General features: G+C 38.9%; 1 protein-coding gene across 3 annotated transcripts in view; it reads left to right on the top strand.

The window, feature by feature from the left end:
• Window positions 1–18,295, top strand: part of RP1 (RP1 axonemal microtubule associated) — a 452,067-nt gene that overhangs the window by 86,010 nt on the left and 347,762 nt on the right. For all 3 annotated transcript variants that reach the window (XM_075584311.1, XM_075584310.1, XM_075584309.1), the window contains 3 exons: window positions 8,336–8,499; window positions 9,116–9,202; window positions 11,419–11,551. In XM_075584311.1, the coding sequence (XP_075440426.1) occupies window positions 8,336–8,499; window positions 9,116–9,202; window positions 11,419–11,551 (384 nt within the window). The remainder of the gene's footprint in view (window positions 1–8,335; window positions 8,500–9,115; window positions 9,203–11,418; window positions 11,552–18,295) is intronic.

The raw sequence follows: 18,295 nt of genomic DNA, 5'->3' as shown, positions 1-18,295 counted from the left end.
AACTTCTTTCCTGTGAGTAGGCTGGGCATAGAGCGAAGACTACTATCTCTTTACTCCCATGTGTTCCTACATCTGCACTTATATTTTCTGTGTCGCTGTTTTTTTTTCTCTCCCATATGCTCCCCCTGGATTTCGTAAGAATAATTCTTCTGTTCTGGAACCCATGAAGACAGGTCCCACCGGAGGGTTTGAGCAGGGAATTCAGATCATTATCAAATTTATTTACTCACTTTATCACTTATACTTATTATTGCTATTGTCATTTTTATTCTTATTCTTATTCACTTTTGGGGTATTTGCGCCTATAATATCACCGTCACGTACTAACGGAAGCTGAGGTTTCTAACAATATAAAATGGAGCCTCCGTAACGACTTTTGATGCTTCTGCAGACCTTTGATTTACTGGAGCTCGTGTGAGCATTTTATCATCTTGGCAAGTCAGATTTGAGGACTAAAATGTTGATCATTGAAAAAAAACATTATTTTACCTGTCCATGTGTGTGCCAACTACATTGATATTATTTCAGTGAGAATATTGAAGCCATACATTTATTTTGACTACTTACCTGTCATGCTGTCTGTCCTCACAAGACTGACTGCTGCATATGTTTTATGCCTTCATAGCACCCTTTAATTGCCTTTCCCAACCCTCCTTCAAATCCGCCCTCATTGGTTTTCCAATGCTTCCACCAACTCCCATCTTTGTCATCCTAACCCTTCCCCAACTCACCCCTCATTCTCTTTCCCAACCGTCCTCAAACTACCACCTCATTGTCTTTCGCAACCTTCCCCTAACTCCATCTGTCATTTATTTTTCCAAATCATTCTGTACATCCTTCTACAGCTCCCCTTTGTCATCATTTATCCCAGTCTCCTCCCTAGATTTTCTTCCCATCCTACTTTAACAGCAATTCCCCTCAATTCTCTGGCCCATTCCATTCTCCATCTACCTATTCCTTTATTTTCATCCCCATTCCTACTCCAGCACCTCTTACCCGTTCCACCTTGGTCCACTATCTTCCAGTGCTCCATCTTATACTCAATATTTATTCATAACTCCCCCAACTGCCCTTCCTACTTCCCTTTTACCCCCTCTAACTCTGTAGCCCCTTATAACTTTACGGACCCTTTGTCCCTCTCGTCTACTTTCCAAGTACATGCCCATTATTTTTATAAAATTGTAATAAATTATCTTTGTTGTTTGGTGAATGCTAGCCATGGAGACCAGCAAAAATGGGTCACGTAATTAATTGTATTTCCAGCATCGATATTGTGGCACCACTGTGTCATAGTGGCCAGCATCCATCAGCTGTGACATCCACTGCATTGAGGAGTGTGCCAGCACTATTGGTTTTAATGGAACCACTAGATATCAAGAGGCTATCTGCAAGAACCTAGCCTTTAGGCAAATATGTTGAGTATCCCACACGAGTATCAATTAGCACATAAACTAGCACCAATGTATTTAAATAATTTTGAAGCATTAGTAATGCTAATCAACAGCAATAGTTAAATAAAGGTTTAGTCCACTGAAGCAACAGTCTGATGTCACAAAAAATGTTGGGTATCACCAAGACCACCATTTAGTACAGGGACTAGGCTCTGACTCATTCAAAATCTGAAGCTACCCAATTCCTTGCTTTTCTTGGCACTGTAAACTCAAAACTGGGGGTTCCACAACTGTGCTTTCTAAGAAGTGAAACAATGACTTCTTGCGGTCTGCACTAGTTTTGGGTTATAGACCAATGTAAGGGTTTTTCATAACTAGGGATTTTCATGAACATTAATACAATTTAAAAAAACAGACATTATCTGAATGATGTGTTAGCGTATATACAAACAGTGCATAAGGAATATAAAATATTTTCACACAATCCTAAGAAAAGATTGAAGATTGAAAGCAATGGCAATATCCCAATCTTGCTATTCTGTCAAAAAGCAAAATGTAAACAAAACTGGTACACAGAAAACTACCAAATGAACTTGGGTAGCTGAAAATAGCACAATATCATATGACATGGCAAACTCTGATAATATGTATGCTAAGGTTACATAGTCAGCCACTTTTATAAAAAATGTAGGGGATATTCAGAAAAATGCAATATTGTCCTGATTGGCACTATCGCTGTTTAATGAGTAACTCCCTTAACATTAAAGGATGAGTATATACTCATACAGTGTATATTGTATATAGTAATGTCCATAGAGTACATCATCCAGAATACAAAATCTTCATCAATAGCAAAGGCACAGATCACGTTACACTCTACTGTACTTCTTTCATCCAACCGAGTGTCAAAACCAGTACTTAAAGATGTATGTACAATCTTAATATTGTTTTCAGTCACTTCTTTATTGCTGTGTTATGGACTGAAGTCATCAAAAGAAAGAAAGAAACGTGAATTTGAATTAGATTATATGCAAATGGTCAGTAGCAGCCAGGCTGGTTTGGGCATGGACTGATGCTTATATGGTATAGTATGTACTGTAGGTGTGCTTTATAGATCAAGAAATGAAGAAATGAAATACTAACTAGCACAAGAAAATAACCTTGTTAGGGAACTTTGAAAGAACAATTATAGATAGGATCGGCAGGTGAGTGGATTTGAAATGTCCCATTTCAAACCATAACCCAAAAAAAGGCTTATCTTCAAATTTCCTTTTAGAAAACTAGGAGAACGTTTACAACCATGAGCAAAAAAACAGCAAACTCTTCAACAAAAAAAAAAGTTTGAAAACATTCCTGCTTATTTTGAATATTCCTCATAATAATAAAAGAAGAAAAATCCAAAACTAATTGCGTTTCAGCAAAACCAAAATACAAAAATGTTTTCAAACAAAAACACCAATGAAAGTGTCCACCAGTAAATTATATATTATATTGGAAAAAGTACACTAAAGTAACACTTTATTTATACTGGAAAAGTCCATCACGGAGGATTCCTACAGTATGTCCATTATAATTTCTGCTGAAACAATGTCTTATAAATGTAACATGGTATGTCTCATGTACCTGTTTTTCCCCACATAGAATGGTCTGTTACGTAAGCCCTGTTAAATTCCAGGCAGTAACAGGTTAATCTATGTGCTAATGACCCACCTTGTTCTTTCCTTGAAGATGAAGGAAAGGAGGTGGTGACTGATGGCCTGTGTACAGCCCCTTTGAGGAGGGTAGAGTCTATGAGCCCACCCCTTCTAGGTTCTGCTGGGGTGGATCTAAATTGAGTTAGGTTTTGACCCTCCTGCGGGAGAGGGTGAGGGAAGTTCTACTCTAACCTGTCTAACTTTAATCTGGTCGCCCGGGCGAGAATGGCGCCCGGAAGGGATGTAACCAAGATGGCGTTCGCGGAGCCAGTCGCACCACCGCTGGGTTTTGGAGCGGTGCGTGTGGACCAGGCCCCAACAGATGTCACCAGCCGGGTGAAGAGGAGTCCCTACAGAGAGGGTAAGAGGCGCATCCCTGCCCCGGTGCCACACCTTGTTGGATGGGGAAGAGGCCACGAGTGGCAGCAGCCACAACTTCCAGAGGACAGTCCCCAGTTAAAAGGGATGTGAAGCCCCTTCATTAGAATGGAAGTACTGAAGTGTGTTGCAACTTTACGACCATCCTTTGTGTGAATTTTACTTTCATGTTCTATCTTGTAGTGCATCTCACATAAAACTTTACTCATTGGCAAGATACATAAATACAATATGATTATCTTCAACAAAATGAGCTTTTAATATAGATGACATATTGCATGTAAAAGGGTGTAAAAATTATGAATTACTTGTAAGATTATGATGTAAGACCTTTGTGCACTGTGACTACAGTACATCTGCAACATCCATTATACGCTTTATCCAACCAAGTGCTAAGTCTTAGTGACTTTAAATAAAAATGAATGAAAAAGTCTATGAAGTTCATCAAATAACTTTCATAATCATGTTGAATCAACCTGAGATAAATCAACCTAAAATGATAATGATAAATAACCTGATATAATGATGAGTTCTATTAGAGAAATTTTCTGTTTTTGTACTTTAAAAGTAGAGATGAACGAATTTGCCCAAATCCGTCTCCCGATTTTCGCTGATATTTTCCGCAAAATCTGTTTCACTGTGTAAAATCCGCAAACAGATTTCGGTGGTTTCAATCCACGTGGCTTTATCAAAATCTGCCATTGGGTACAACCCGTGGACTGATTTGTAGAATCCAATCTGTGAATTCTACAAATCCATCCACGGGCTGCAGAATCCGCAGAGTGTACTGCTAATAATAATAAAAAATCCACAAAACGGGAATGACCATTTTTGACATTGATCCACTGAAATCTGTGGACCAAAGGAACCGACCGATGCTGCGGATCCAAATTCGCAAAAACAATTAGTTTATCTCTATTTAAAAGCAATATGAAGAAAAGTACTCATCCAGTACAGGAAATGTGCCCAGGAATGCTACATTGGAGAAAATTGGCACAAATACTGAAACCAGAATGGATCTTCACACTTATACCCAACTGAGAACATATCAAGGACACCAAGTTGGACATCGCTTCTCAAATGCAGATCACTCAATATGTCATTTCAGAATTTGGATCCAGTAATGCATATACAAATCTCACAAGAACGAAAAACATTTAAATTTAAAATCATAATATAGATCAGATTTAAAGTGTATTTATGCTATAAATGTATGAAGGGGGAGATCCATTTAAGAATTGATCATGTGATCTTTAGAAAGAAAGTGGAACTGGAACTGTGTAATTTTGAGTTTGTAATTTGATTTTGGTAATAAAAAAGTAGTGATACTCCAAATCCTGTGGATCATCATACGTCACCATTGCCAATATTGGCCCTTGCCTTCCAAACCCAACTAAATACTCAATTTATGCTGAAAAACAAAAGGTTTGTGTCATACTTTAAAAAGGGAAAATAAACACAGTACTTCTCGAAATTTCCATTTAAAATTGTAAGTAGTAAATGTATACAGCAGGTAAGACAGCTGCCAATGTGTTTAAAAAGTTAAAAAAATATATATATAGTAACCGTAGGCAACTCATCCTTCATTTCTTCATTGTGAAAAGGGAAATCAGTGCTGTATCAAATCATACACGGACAGTAATGGGTCTGTTGTTTAATATTTTAGGCTGCAACAGGATTTTGGTTCGGCTGAAAACAATACAGTGCAAATTCTGTGTTGGCGTAATAGGGATCTGAAAAGATATAGATATTTATCTAGAAGAGTAACCTGCTCCGCAGTCATCTATCACCTCCACAATATTCTGTGAATGGGTCTTGATGGGAGCAGGAGATTTGGGAGTTTGGTTAGCAGCAACAAGATTCTGGCTGAGTGTATTTGGGGCTACAAGACCTACAGTAGGGATACTGTGGCAAATTGCAGATTATATTGAAGAGTATATTGGAATATAACAGGACCATTAAACGCTGACAAATCATTATGTGTGCACTGAAATATTATTTGTAAACATCTTGAAATGTTTTACGTAAAAACTGGAATCAGTTAAGATTTTGTGAGAAGCCTGATTTCTTTGGTTAACTCAGGGGAACCAGTTTGCAGAGGAAAGCAACGGCTTTCTTGCCAATAAGTAAGACCTTTAATTACTGAAAAATGCAGGAAGAGAAAATTAGGACCAAGATCCACAAAGGTCTGTTACTGACTTAATGAGACACTAATGTGTAAATTCAAAGCTTAACAATGCTAGGATAAGTCATGTTTTTAGCAGGAAAGGACATAGCATTAAATATAACAGACATTAGTGCTAGAGAGATACAGAGACAGAGACTTCATTTTGTAAAGTAGTAGGTGACTTGTATACTGTGGAGAAACACAGCGCGCAGCTAAATAAACCTATAATATATAAAACAACTACTGTGAATGTGTTTAAAGTGCACCCTTGTATGAACCCTTAATCAAGGAATAAATGTGTCATACAGTATTCATGATACATGTCATTGGCGCTGCAGCTGTATATTGCGAGGTGGCTCAGCACTCCGACAGCACTAGACAGAAAAAAGACAAAAAACAACAGCGCAAAACCGCAATAGTGAAGTATATTAAGTATATTATAATGGATAAAAAGGTGAGTATTCTGCGTACATTTGGTAAAAAGAACAAGCGCATTGAGTGTATAAAACACAACAGGTTGCCACACGATGGAACTGCGGCAGGTGATACAGGCCCTCTGGTAGCTCGATTGGAATCGTGACGTTTGCTCCGCGTCCCGAGCAGATGTAACGCGGCACACTCGTCTTTCCTTAAATCCAGACCTCGTCAGCAGGGGATTGCTCCCGGAGACAGTGGTATTAGGCCTCTCAGACTGCAGAGCAACGTCGCCACTCGATGATGCAATAATCGCGTGATGGAAAGTCCCTTGCGCATGCGTGATGCGGGAAATCAGTCCAAATAGGTAAATACCCAGATGACAGCCCCACGGTAGCAAAAAGATGTATAACAACCGCTACGTAATCGTAACAGATGTCCACCGCTCTTCCGTCAAGCAGAAACGGGTAGTGAGGCTATTAATAACCAAACAAGTAACTAGAATATGTACTTGCACAATAAAAACACTTATCCTACACGTTTCGTAGCTGATAGCGCTACTTCATCAGGGATGATTCAGCACAGGTTGAAAGAGACACTAAATACACCCCCTGCCTCCCGTATTGGCTGGCCAATGAAGCACAAATACCAATCAGGTCAGCAGCGGCGGCAATCGTGTCAGCTGAAAACTAATGCTGATAATTCAACATAAACATTGTTTTATTATTAAAATACACATATGCGATAGATTCTAAGCTAAAAAGATTTTTATGAGAAATAACGAACCTAAAATAAAGGAAAACAATAATTAATATCAAGTCACTAGTACACATTGATAACAGTCTAAAAGATACACCAATTATTGTGCAAGTACATATTCCAGTTACTTGTTTGGTTATTAATAGCCTTTAAAGGAAAGACGGAGTGTGCCGCGTGCCATCTGCTCGGGACGCGGAGCGGACGCCATTATTCCAATCAAGAGCTACCAGAGGGCCTGTATCACCTGCCGCAGTTCCATTGTTTTGTAACCTGTTGTGTTTTATACACTCAATGCGCTTGTTCTTTTTACCAAATGTATGCAGAATACTCACCTTTTTATCCATTATGATATACTTGATATACTTCACTACTGCAGTTTTGCGCTGTTGTTTTTTAACTTATATACTGTACCTCCCCAATCACTCCTTTATACAACACTTGGAGAGATATCTGTGAACAAAACTGAACACACCAGAGAGACCGTGATAATTTGGATATGCAAAGTATATTCAAATGATTTAAATTACCATATTCCCCATGTCTCTCAAGGGCATTCAGTTTTGTTCACAGCTATCTCTTGACATGTTGTATAAAGAAGTGTTTGGGGATCTCTCCACATCTCTTTTCTCTTGGAAGAAACAAGATAATCTTTGAAGGGCACCTTCCACTATGCCTCAAAAGGAACGTTTTCAACTAGTGGGTCCTTCCTGTGTCCCTATATGAATTTGAAACTTGGACCCTAAATGTGGACAAGTTAGAGGTTTCAGACAAGCCAAAGAAGTACAGGGTATTACCAAAATAGATAGGATAAAGAATTAATGGGTTTGAAACCAAACAAAAGTCTGTGACATCTCACAAGGGTGGAGAAAGTAAAATGGTAGTGGGCCAGACATATCATAAGAAGAAATGACCATCATTGGACAAAGATGGTACGCAACTGGATTCCAAGGAATACCAAAAGATCAAGATGACGACCAAAAGTAAGATGGGCAGATGAAAACAGAAACTGTGTTTGAGCAACGTGAAAGAGAGAGACTTGCAACCGCAATACCTGGAAGACCATTGGGAGGTTTTCATCCAGCAGTGGTAATGACTGCACAAGTACACAAACAAAAGTCCAGTGACCACTCACAGAAGCTAAAGAGTTATTACCCCGGTGCTCCGTATAGAAATAGTTTAAGTAAGTGAGGCAACATGCAGTCATCGGGATTTAGATATTCATCTTCAAATTAATTTATTAAAAAGTGAATGTTTGGGTCCACATCTGTGACCATTTTCAGCAAATACAGGACAGAAGAAAATGACTTAAGTCTGCACTATTGCCAGGGTCCAGATATCATGCCATTGCTACCATGAACCTTGTAAAGTCTTAAAAGTCTGTGTTCAATTACATTAAAAAAATATTTTATCAATCGTAACAATCTCTCCTAAACCAGTAGAGCTACTAGATCTCTGCACCCTGCATTTCTACAGATTTGTAAAGAAACTGTATTATCTTGTCTTTTCTTTATCTCCTATGTATGGCCGCTCAGCTGGGAAATGGAAAGTGTCCATATTCACCAGTGAAATGCCTTCTGCTGGAACTACATCACAAGTGTATATAACCTTTTACGGGCTTCGTAGAACTTCAGGGCCTATCTTTCTGTACAGCGGCGAAACGGATCTATTCCAGAGTGGCCACGAGGACATCTTTGTTGTACGTAAATACATACATGTTTCCATAGATATAAACCGAAGAAATATGTAAATCTCATGATTAATAAATATGTTGATAATAGTGATTAGAATAACAATAATAACCAGGAAAACTATCATTGGGATTAGAATAACTCTGATACTTACAGTAGTATACATTTAAGCTCTGTCATTAGAAGCACCCCATCATGTTATAGTGGCACACTATTGGTAACATTGGTTTGTCTCAACACTAAGAGCATCATTACAGGATGCCTTTCATTACATGGGATGGATCATTGAATTATGTGGCAACACGTCATAAAAGAATGTATTTTTATAAAATATTTATGTACAATTTTAGATGTACAATCCTGTTTTTGCTTCTGTTGCCTCCAACTAGGATCATGCATGGGACGCTGACACATTTGTGCTGAGACACAACACATAGAAGCCAAAAGGATAAATACTGTATATTGAATATGAATACACCTCAGCCTCTCTGATACTTCCACTGTTAATCATGATACAACAAATCAAAGATAACTGCCTTCCTTTATTGTGTTGGTGACATACAGTATATAAATTGACAGACATTTATACACTGCTGTAAACAAAAACGTATATTTTCCAAACAGATCAACATTGGGGACCTTGGGGAGATGTACAAAATACGTATCGGACACAATAATTCTGGTGCATCACCTTCTTGGCACTGTGAAGAGGTAAAGCTACATTTAGCTAAGATGCCTTCCCTTTGTAATAATACTATTGTTAACATGCTTCCCATACAGGTTGATGTATTTGGATATCTGCTGCTTACAATAACTCACTGGTAGATTCTATGCCTAATTTGTGTATGAAAGTTAAATGTTGTGGCTCGTGTACTAGGGACACCTCTCACAATATACTCAGATATGTAATATGTAGGGTTATGTCTATATTGTTCTTTCAACTGATCATTTATCTGAACATATTTAATCTGTGTGGGAACAAACGCAACCAATGGAAACTAAAGAACTAGTGGAGAAGTGTGAACAGTGTCACAATTTCCCTTTCTCTTTCATGTAGCCTGTTTGTGACCCTAATGTTGTCTTATTGTGTCGCTGTCAGTCTAACCACAGTGACTTACCCTAACCTGGAAGACAAAAAAAAAAAAGTGCACTCAAATCCCCTTTTCCCACCCCGTGAACAAAACCATAGAAGTGCACACAGGATTTAGGATTTACATTGATAACAAACAATGTAGAGTACTTTCTACAATGCAAGAAATGCACCAACATACTGTCTTTACATGGAGATAGATAGATAGATAGATAGATAGATAGATAGATAGATAGATAGATAGATAGATAGATAGATAGATAGAGAGAGAGATAGAGCACTGAAAAAAAGGTGTGGTGCACCGTCAAGGGTAAATAGTTACACTCTATAAGGATCCCTAGAGATCCAAAATACCAGCGTAGCACAAGTGATAATTACAAATAATTGTTTATAGGGTCCAAAATGCATACATATGCCCGACATCAGGGACCAAATAAACCATTTTTTGTGATTATCACATGTGCTGTGCCGTTATATTGGATCTCTAGGGATCCTTACAGACTATATATAATTGAATCACTTCAGGTTTCCTTTTTTCCAAACCTTCACTTACTACTTAAAGAGGTCAATCCTGGTAGCTGACCAAAAAAACGACTTTTTTTTAAAAGAATATAACAATCTAATTGTATTCCTTAAACAAATGTAATCATGCTAAAAGCACATATTTGATTTTTATATTCAAATAAAGCACAATGTCTCTCTCTTTCGGGCCTCTGAATGAGACCATGTTTGTCAAGTGTTTCTACTGTCAGAGAGTCCATAAGGGAAAGATCAGAGGAAGTTCTTGTAAAACACTCAATGATATCACACAAGCACTAACGGCCTCTAAGCTTTAGAATGGGAGTAAGTAGCACAAGGAAACCCCACACCAAGTGCCACCTTACCATTCCTACAAACTAGCTTTACATTTTTCTTCATAGGTTTCAGATTAAAAGTTTAATTGTCATACACTATATACTGAGACACCTTTACTTGAATACTCTGCACGGTTTCTTTTGGAAGGGCTTAATAAATATGACCCAAAATCCCATAGAAATATTACTGCCATAAGTATACTGGTACAAAAAGGGACTACCCCTTAAAAGAATGAACAGCACAAATTGCTCTAGCCCTTTTACTAAACATCCATTGCTCTCTGACCACATGAATGGACCATGAACAGAGAAGTGATAAAGCACCAGTTCTAATTTTTAGTGCATCTCTGTTAAGAAGTGTGGTGAAAATAGAAAACCTCTCATGGGACAAAGAAATGTGCCCTCACTGTAAAGCCACTGGTGTAAAACCGCTTCAGGTCTTACTGCCAGTTTCAAGGGACTGTAGGCAAGTTACTTTATCTACCTTCTATCTTTAATCTATATCAGGCCTGCACAACATACGGCCCGCGGGCCGCCTGGACTCCCTGTGCGGCCCGCGATGAACCAGCACTCTACGGCCCTATCTGGTATGACCATCCTCATATCTCCCCCAGCACCCCTCATCATCACCCTCATATCTGAGTTGTGGGGGGGTGATATGATGATGATCTGTGGGGGGGGGAGGAGAGAAGATATGATGAGGATGATAATGAGGGGTGCTGGGGGAAATATGATGATGATGATGATGATGATGATGATGATGATGATGATGATGATGATGATGATGATGATGATGATGATGATGATGATGATGATGGATGATTTTACCCGTGCGGCCCAAATCAGTTTTCTTTGGAGCAGTTCGGCCCTTCTCACTTTACAAGTTGTGCAGGCCTGATCTATATACTGTCCTTTGAGCTCTCCAGTGGGGAACTGGAAAACAAGTATTTTGAATAATCTCCTGCTCACTTTGGTTACAACAGGTGCAGTTGTCAGATATCTTTTCAAACGAGCAATTCTGTATCAAAGTCAACCGTTGGCTTACACAGGAGGAGGACGATGGAGAGATCTGCCGGGAGCTTCCGATTATACGACATGGTCATGCCAAGCTTCCAGGTATAAATGGTACAAATATGTATAAACGTAGAGATTGACGCTCATACAAGTGTATAGACTCACAAACTGTATTACAGCATATAGGTAGATAGGAACTTCCATAAATAATTCCAGCAATTTATATAATACTAGGTTAAGGGGGGACATGAACATGGGACCTAGCGGTCAGTCAGCGCGACTACCGCAGATATGGTTTACCCTGCTTACCCCCCTTACCATATACACTTCCCTAAATAGGGACCAAGGTAACATAGAATGAGGGCTACTGCCCATTACCTTTCCATTGAGTGTATAGGAATACGGAATCCATCCAGGCGAAGTTCCACTGCGTTCAATCCTGATCAGGGAAATCAGAGTGTAGGGAAGCAAGGAGCACAGCTGAAGTAGAAATCTGCAGGGAGAGTCCTGTAGAAAAAATGAATAAGGGGCACAACTCCGTGCTAAAACTGAGGGTGATTTATTGGATAATTGCACAGGGACAGAAACACAGCCCACACACCGACATGTTTCGTCCCACGGGACTTTATCAAGGTGTACCACATCACTATACCTCCTTACCTTTAATACACCCATTTCGCGCCAAAATCGCCCAACCGAGTACACTGCGCATGCGCGCCGGCGACGCGTCGCATCTCCGTGACATCGCCTCCCCTCTGGCACTAGTCCTGGAGTCAGAGACCACGTCACTGGGATGCGCCCGTTTCCACCCTGGAACGCATGCCAGCTGTGCTCCTATTGGGCGGAGGCGGAAGAGGGATGAAAATTACATTTTTTTTTCATTTTTTTACACTCAACAACTTTATTAGTATTAAAAAAAAGAGACAAACATATTTTGCCCATAGCTAAACTTTGCAAACAGACACATTGCTAGTTTAGTTTAGGGTTGCATTAAGAACAAATGCTAATCACATTGAATAACCTTTGATAAAATAAAAATAAAAAGAAAGAAGATATTTTAAACAGTCACAAAACTACATTTAGACTACGATCATTTTAGAAGATTATATTCTAATCTAAGTAGATGAGTTTATACAAAAATACTATAATATGATTATTTGTATCAAGCATTAACTTTATCCATACACTTGAATTATGTAGTCAGAGTAACTGAATCTATGTGATTGGCTGTATCATTGGATTTTATATGGGGGAATAGAAACACTTAATCATTAAAAGAGTTGATTATTGAGAATTTTTTCAAATGTGTATATATTGATTTTCTCTTATTCATAACCCATATATTGATGGCACAGAAGGACATAGAACAATTTTATTGTCAAAAAGTATACTTATATTCTAATATTCTAAACAATTAATAAATGAATAGTGGCATCATAAAGGACCCTCCTCCACTATAGAAAGTGGGAAAGGTCCCAATCAATATTCATACCGTGAGGCACCCTGGTTCTTAATGTGAAGATCCAGAATGCCTCACGTTGATCAAGCTTTTTAACTCTATCACCCCCTCTGGGTGACATCTGAATGGACTCAATACCTTGAAATTTAAAGTTTTTTAGTCCACCTTTGCTGCAGTTGGTGAAGTGTTTAGGGACAGGATGGTCCAGGTTCCCTTTGGAGATCAATCGGATATGCTCCATTATTCGCACTTTAAGGTTCCTAATGGTTCTTCCAACATATTGGCTGCCGCACCCGCATGTGATGAGGTAGACAATATATGTGGATTTGCAGTTGATAAATGATCTAGTGGCATGAGATTTTCCAGTTTGACTGGATAAACATTTGTTTGATTTATTGATATAGCCACAGATTTTGCAATTCCCACAAGGGAAAGAACCATTAGGAACTGTATTACAATGTGTCGTTTGTGAGGAGAAGAGACTTGGGGTCAGAGAATTCGCAACCGTCTTGGCCTTCCTATAAACAATATTAGGACCTCCAGTAACATATTGTTTTAATGTAGGGTCCAGGGAGAGTACCGACCAATGTTTTTTAAGGATATATCTGACTTGTTCAGCTTGAGAGCTAAATGAGGTAATAAACAGGGGTGTATCATTAAATCTTAAGCCTCTCTTTGAGCAGTGGAATAGTTCTGATCTATTGGTAGATGAGACCTCCTCAATTGCCCTATTTAAATCATCTGGTTTGTAGCCCCGTTGCACAAAACGATCAAACATTTCTTTTACACGTTCATTATAGTCTTCCTCATTGGAACAATTGCGCCGTAGGCGAATGAATTGGCCCTTCGGGATACCTTTCAGGAGGGGCCCTGGATGACAGCTGTTGGCACGTAGGAAAGTATTCCGTGAATTGGATTTGCGATAAATGTCGGATTGAATAGATAAATTCATATCAATGTATAAGTATAAATCTAAATAGTGAATGTGATGGTGATTATATGTGTACGTGAAATTGAGGTTGTAAATATTAATATTTAAAGTGTTAATAAAAGATAAAAGTGAAGTGACATCACCCTCCCAAATGAAAATGAGATCGTCGATAAAACGTTTGTAAAAGAAAATGTGCTCCCTAAATTTGTTCCCATCTCCAAACACGTGGACAGACTCCCACCACCCCATGAAGAGGTTGGCGTAACTGGGAGCGAAGCTCGTTCCCATGGCTGTACCACGTGTTTGGAGATAGTGAACCCCATTAAACAAAAAATAATTGTGCGTTAATAAGAAGTGAATAGAATCTAATAAAAATGTTGTCTGTGCTGGTGACATATCTGTGCGGGAAAGAAAATGACCAACAGCTGATAATCCATGCTCATGTGTAATCATTGTGTACAAGGACGTCACGTCCAGAGTGACCCAGATCATATTAGGTTTCCATACAATGTGATCAATATATGTCAGGAGGTCTCCACTATCAAGTATGAAAGAGGGTAGAGACTTCACAATCGGTTGTAGAAACCGGTCGACATAGCGTGAGACACCATCTCCCAAAGATCCAATACTGGATATTATAGGCCTCCCCGGAGGGTGGATCAAAGTTTTATGAATCTTCGGGAGATGGTGAAACACTGCAACAGTCGGGGTAGCATTAAATAAGAACTCTCTCTCGTTCTCATCAAGAACAAATAACATAGTCCCTTCATCAATGAGTGATTTTAGTTCCCCTGAAATCTCTTAGTGGGGTCTGTTGTTAGTGCAGCATAGGAGCAAGTATCACAGAGCTGTCTTAGAGCCTCCCTGTGATAGTCATCCCTATGCTGCTCCACCACTGCTCCCCCCTTGTCCGCATTTTTAATGATCAAGTTTTTGTTCTTCTTAAGTTCATCTAGTGCAATACTTTCACCTCTAGTGAGATTATCTTTATAATGCATATAACGCGGGGTATCAAAGGTGAAGCCCTTTTCTAGAAGCATGAGGTCCCTCTCCACTAGACTCTCAAAAGTAGATAGGTATTTCCCTTTCATGAAAGTGGGAAAAAACAGGGACCTTTTCTTGAGACCCGATGGTCTTCTCCCCAAGAAGTTATCTGGGTTGAACTCATCCACCGGATCACCCCCTAGTTCTTCCAAGTCTTGGATGGTACAGTGTTCCTTAAAGGATAAACAGGGGTTAACAGCATCCTCAACATTCAAAGTATGTGAAACACTGGTATTAGAACTTCTAGCGTCATAGAACTTTTTTAAGGTGCATTTTCGAATAAATTTATGTAAATCAATTACAGTGTCGAAAATATTGAATTTACACTCTGGTGCGAACTTTAACCCTTTAGTTAAGAGAGAAAGTTCATCTGAGGAAAGTTCAACATTTGATAAATTGATTACACCATTCAAAAGTTCTTTTTCCGTTTGTGTGGTGCTCCTTTTCCCTGATTTCCTCTTCCCCCTTCTCGTCGCTTTTCGTTTTTTGACGAATAGCTCGTTGAGGGACCCTCATCATAGGCCTCTGATGACCCAGTAGGTTGTTCATAACGAGACCTTGCTCCTAACGAGACCTTGAGGAGGTCTCATCTACCAATAGATCAGAACTATTCCACCGCTCAAAGAGAGGCTTAAGATTTAATGATACACCCCTGTTTATTACCTCATTTAGCTCTCAAGCTGAACAAGTCAGATATATCCTTAAAAAACATTGGTCGGTACTCTCCCTGGACCCTACATTAAAACAATATGTTACTGGAGGTCCTAATATTGTTTATAGGAAGGCCAAGACGGTTGCGAATTCTCTGACCCCAAGTCTCTTCTCCTCACAAACGACACATTGTAATACAGTTCCTAATGGTTCTTTCCCTTGTGGGAATTGCAAAATCTGTGGCTATATCAATAAATCAAACAAATGTTTATCCAGTCAAACTGGAAAATCTCATGCCACTAGATCATTTATCAACTGCAAATCCACATATATTGTCTACCCCATCACATGCGGGTGCGGCAGCCAATATGTTGGAAGAACCATTAGGAACCTTAAAGTGCGAATAATGGAGCATATCCGATTGATCTCCAAAGGGAACCTGGACCATCCTGTCCCTAAACACTTCACCAACTGCAGCAAAGGTGGACTAAAAAACTTTAAATTTCAAGGTATTGAGTCCATTCAGATGTCACCCAGAGGGGGTGATAGAGTTAAAAAGCTTGATCAACGTGAGGCATTCTGGATCTTCACATTAAGAACCAGGGTGCCTCACGGTATGAATATTGATTGGGACCTTTCCCACTTTCTATAGTGGAGGAGGGTCCTTTATGATGCCACTATTCATTTATTAATTGTTTAGAATATTAGAATATAAGTATACTTTTTGACAATAAAATTGTTCTATGTCCTTCTGTGCCATCAATATATGGGTTATGAATAAGAGAAAATCAATATATACACATTTGAAAAAAATTCTCAATAATCAACTCTTTTAATGATTAAGTGTTTCTATTCCCCCATATAAAATCCAATGATACAGCCAATCACATAGATTCAGTTACTCTGACTACATAATTCAAGTGTATGGATAAAGTTAATGCTTGATACAAATAATCATATTATAGTATTTTTGTATAAACTCATCTACTTAGATTAGAATATAATCTTCTAAAATGATCGTAGTCTAAATGTAGTTTTGTGACTGTTTAAAATATCTTCTTTCTTTTTATTTTTATTTTATCAAAGGTTATTCAATGTGATTAGCATTTGTTCTTAATGCAACCCTAAACTAAACTAGCAATGTGTCTGTTTGCAAAGTTTAGCTATGGGCAAAATATGTTTGTCTCTTTTTTTTAATACTAATAAAGTTGTTGAGTGTAAAAAAATGAAAAAAAAAAATGTAATTTTCATCCCTCTTCCGCCTCCGCCCAATAGGAGCACAGCTGGCATGCGTTCCAGGGTGGAAACGGGCGCATCCCAGTGACGTGGTCTCTGACTCCAGGACTAGTGCCAGAGGGGAGGCGATGTCACGGAGATGCGACGCGTCGCCGGCGCGCATGCGCAGTGTACTCGGTTGGGCGATTTTGGCGCGAAATGGGTGTATTAAAGGTAAGGAGGTATAGTGATGTGGTACACCTTGATAAAGTCCCGTGGGACGAAACATGTCGGTGTGTGGGCTGTGTTTCTGTCCCTGTGCAATTATCCAATAAATCACCCTCAGTTTTAGCACGGAGTTGTGCCCCTTATTCATTTTTTCTACAGGACTCTCCCTGCAGATTTCTACTTCAGCTGTGCTCCTTGCTTCCCTACACTCTGATAAATGGTACAAATGCCTGTCCAAAAATGTCAGGCCTATGGGACTACGCTCTTTCCTTTATCTGCTGACTAATACGGTGCCATCAGTTTCCTCTCTTACCATCTTAACTTTGTGCATGCTTAATCAGGAAAGATTTACAGTGGCAGCAAAGGAAGTTGAAATGCATTTTATAAAGATATTGTGAAAACATATTTAATGAAAAATCACTCTCATGCTATATGTTTATAATCATTCCTATTTACTTTTATAGTCCCATTGGACCCAAGATTTATCTTAAAAGCAGCAGACTGTACTTTTACAACGAGAAAACTCAATTACTGTAACAATATTAAGGCTCTAAGTTTTCCATTAGTTTATATACGCAGGCAAAGCTAGATGCAGCTTCTAAGTGTTACATAGGCTGATTGATTCCTAAATACAAAAAAAACAATTTCCTCTGTAGTTTTTCTACAGATAAGAGACGGCACAAAGTTGGTTTAAAATATTAAGCTCTTCTATCGATTTATATTAACCAATCGGAGCTTTCTTTTTTTTTTTTACCAAGTCACGTCCCAATTATTTGTCAGTGGCTAAAAGCACCAATGTGGCACTTTGCATTAACATTGGGTTGCATGGTACACACTTTTCCTCTGATTTATATTTACTTTAGTTCACATCCAATGAACCATCCCCCCATAGCATGACTATGCTTCTAGATTTGACATTTCACCGAAGATTTTCACTTATCATAGTTATAATCAAATTGCAAATATCACTAAGGTTTAGTTGATTAACCTACTACAAATGTATATTTCTTTCTGTTGGACACCACTGAATTATAATGTTTAGAAGCTGGAGTTTTTTATGACACTGGACCTTTTAAGGGCTATGGGAAAAAACTACCTACCAACCTGACCCAATTTCCCTATCCAATAAGGAGAAACACCTTGTGGGGGGAACCTTCGGGTAAGCTGACCCACCCAAACCCCGAGCCCTTCCCTGAGATCAGATATTCAACCCTTAGGTTGAGATCCCCCCAAGTATAATTAGGTCTCAACTCCCCCCTCCCCACACACACTCCCCTGAGACCACTGCTGTGATGAACAGTAAACAGTAGCACACAAA

The sequence above is a fragment of the Ascaphus truei genome, chromosome 2 (assembly GCF_040206685.1).
Source record: "Ascaphus truei isolate aAscTru1 chromosome 2, aAscTru1.hap1, whole genome shotgun sequence".
In the NCBI taxonomy this organism is placed as follows: Eukaryota; Metazoa; Chordata; class Amphibia; order Anura; family Ascaphidae; genus Ascaphus; species Ascaphus truei.
This window is presented reverse-complemented; position numbering and strand designations above follow the sequence as displayed.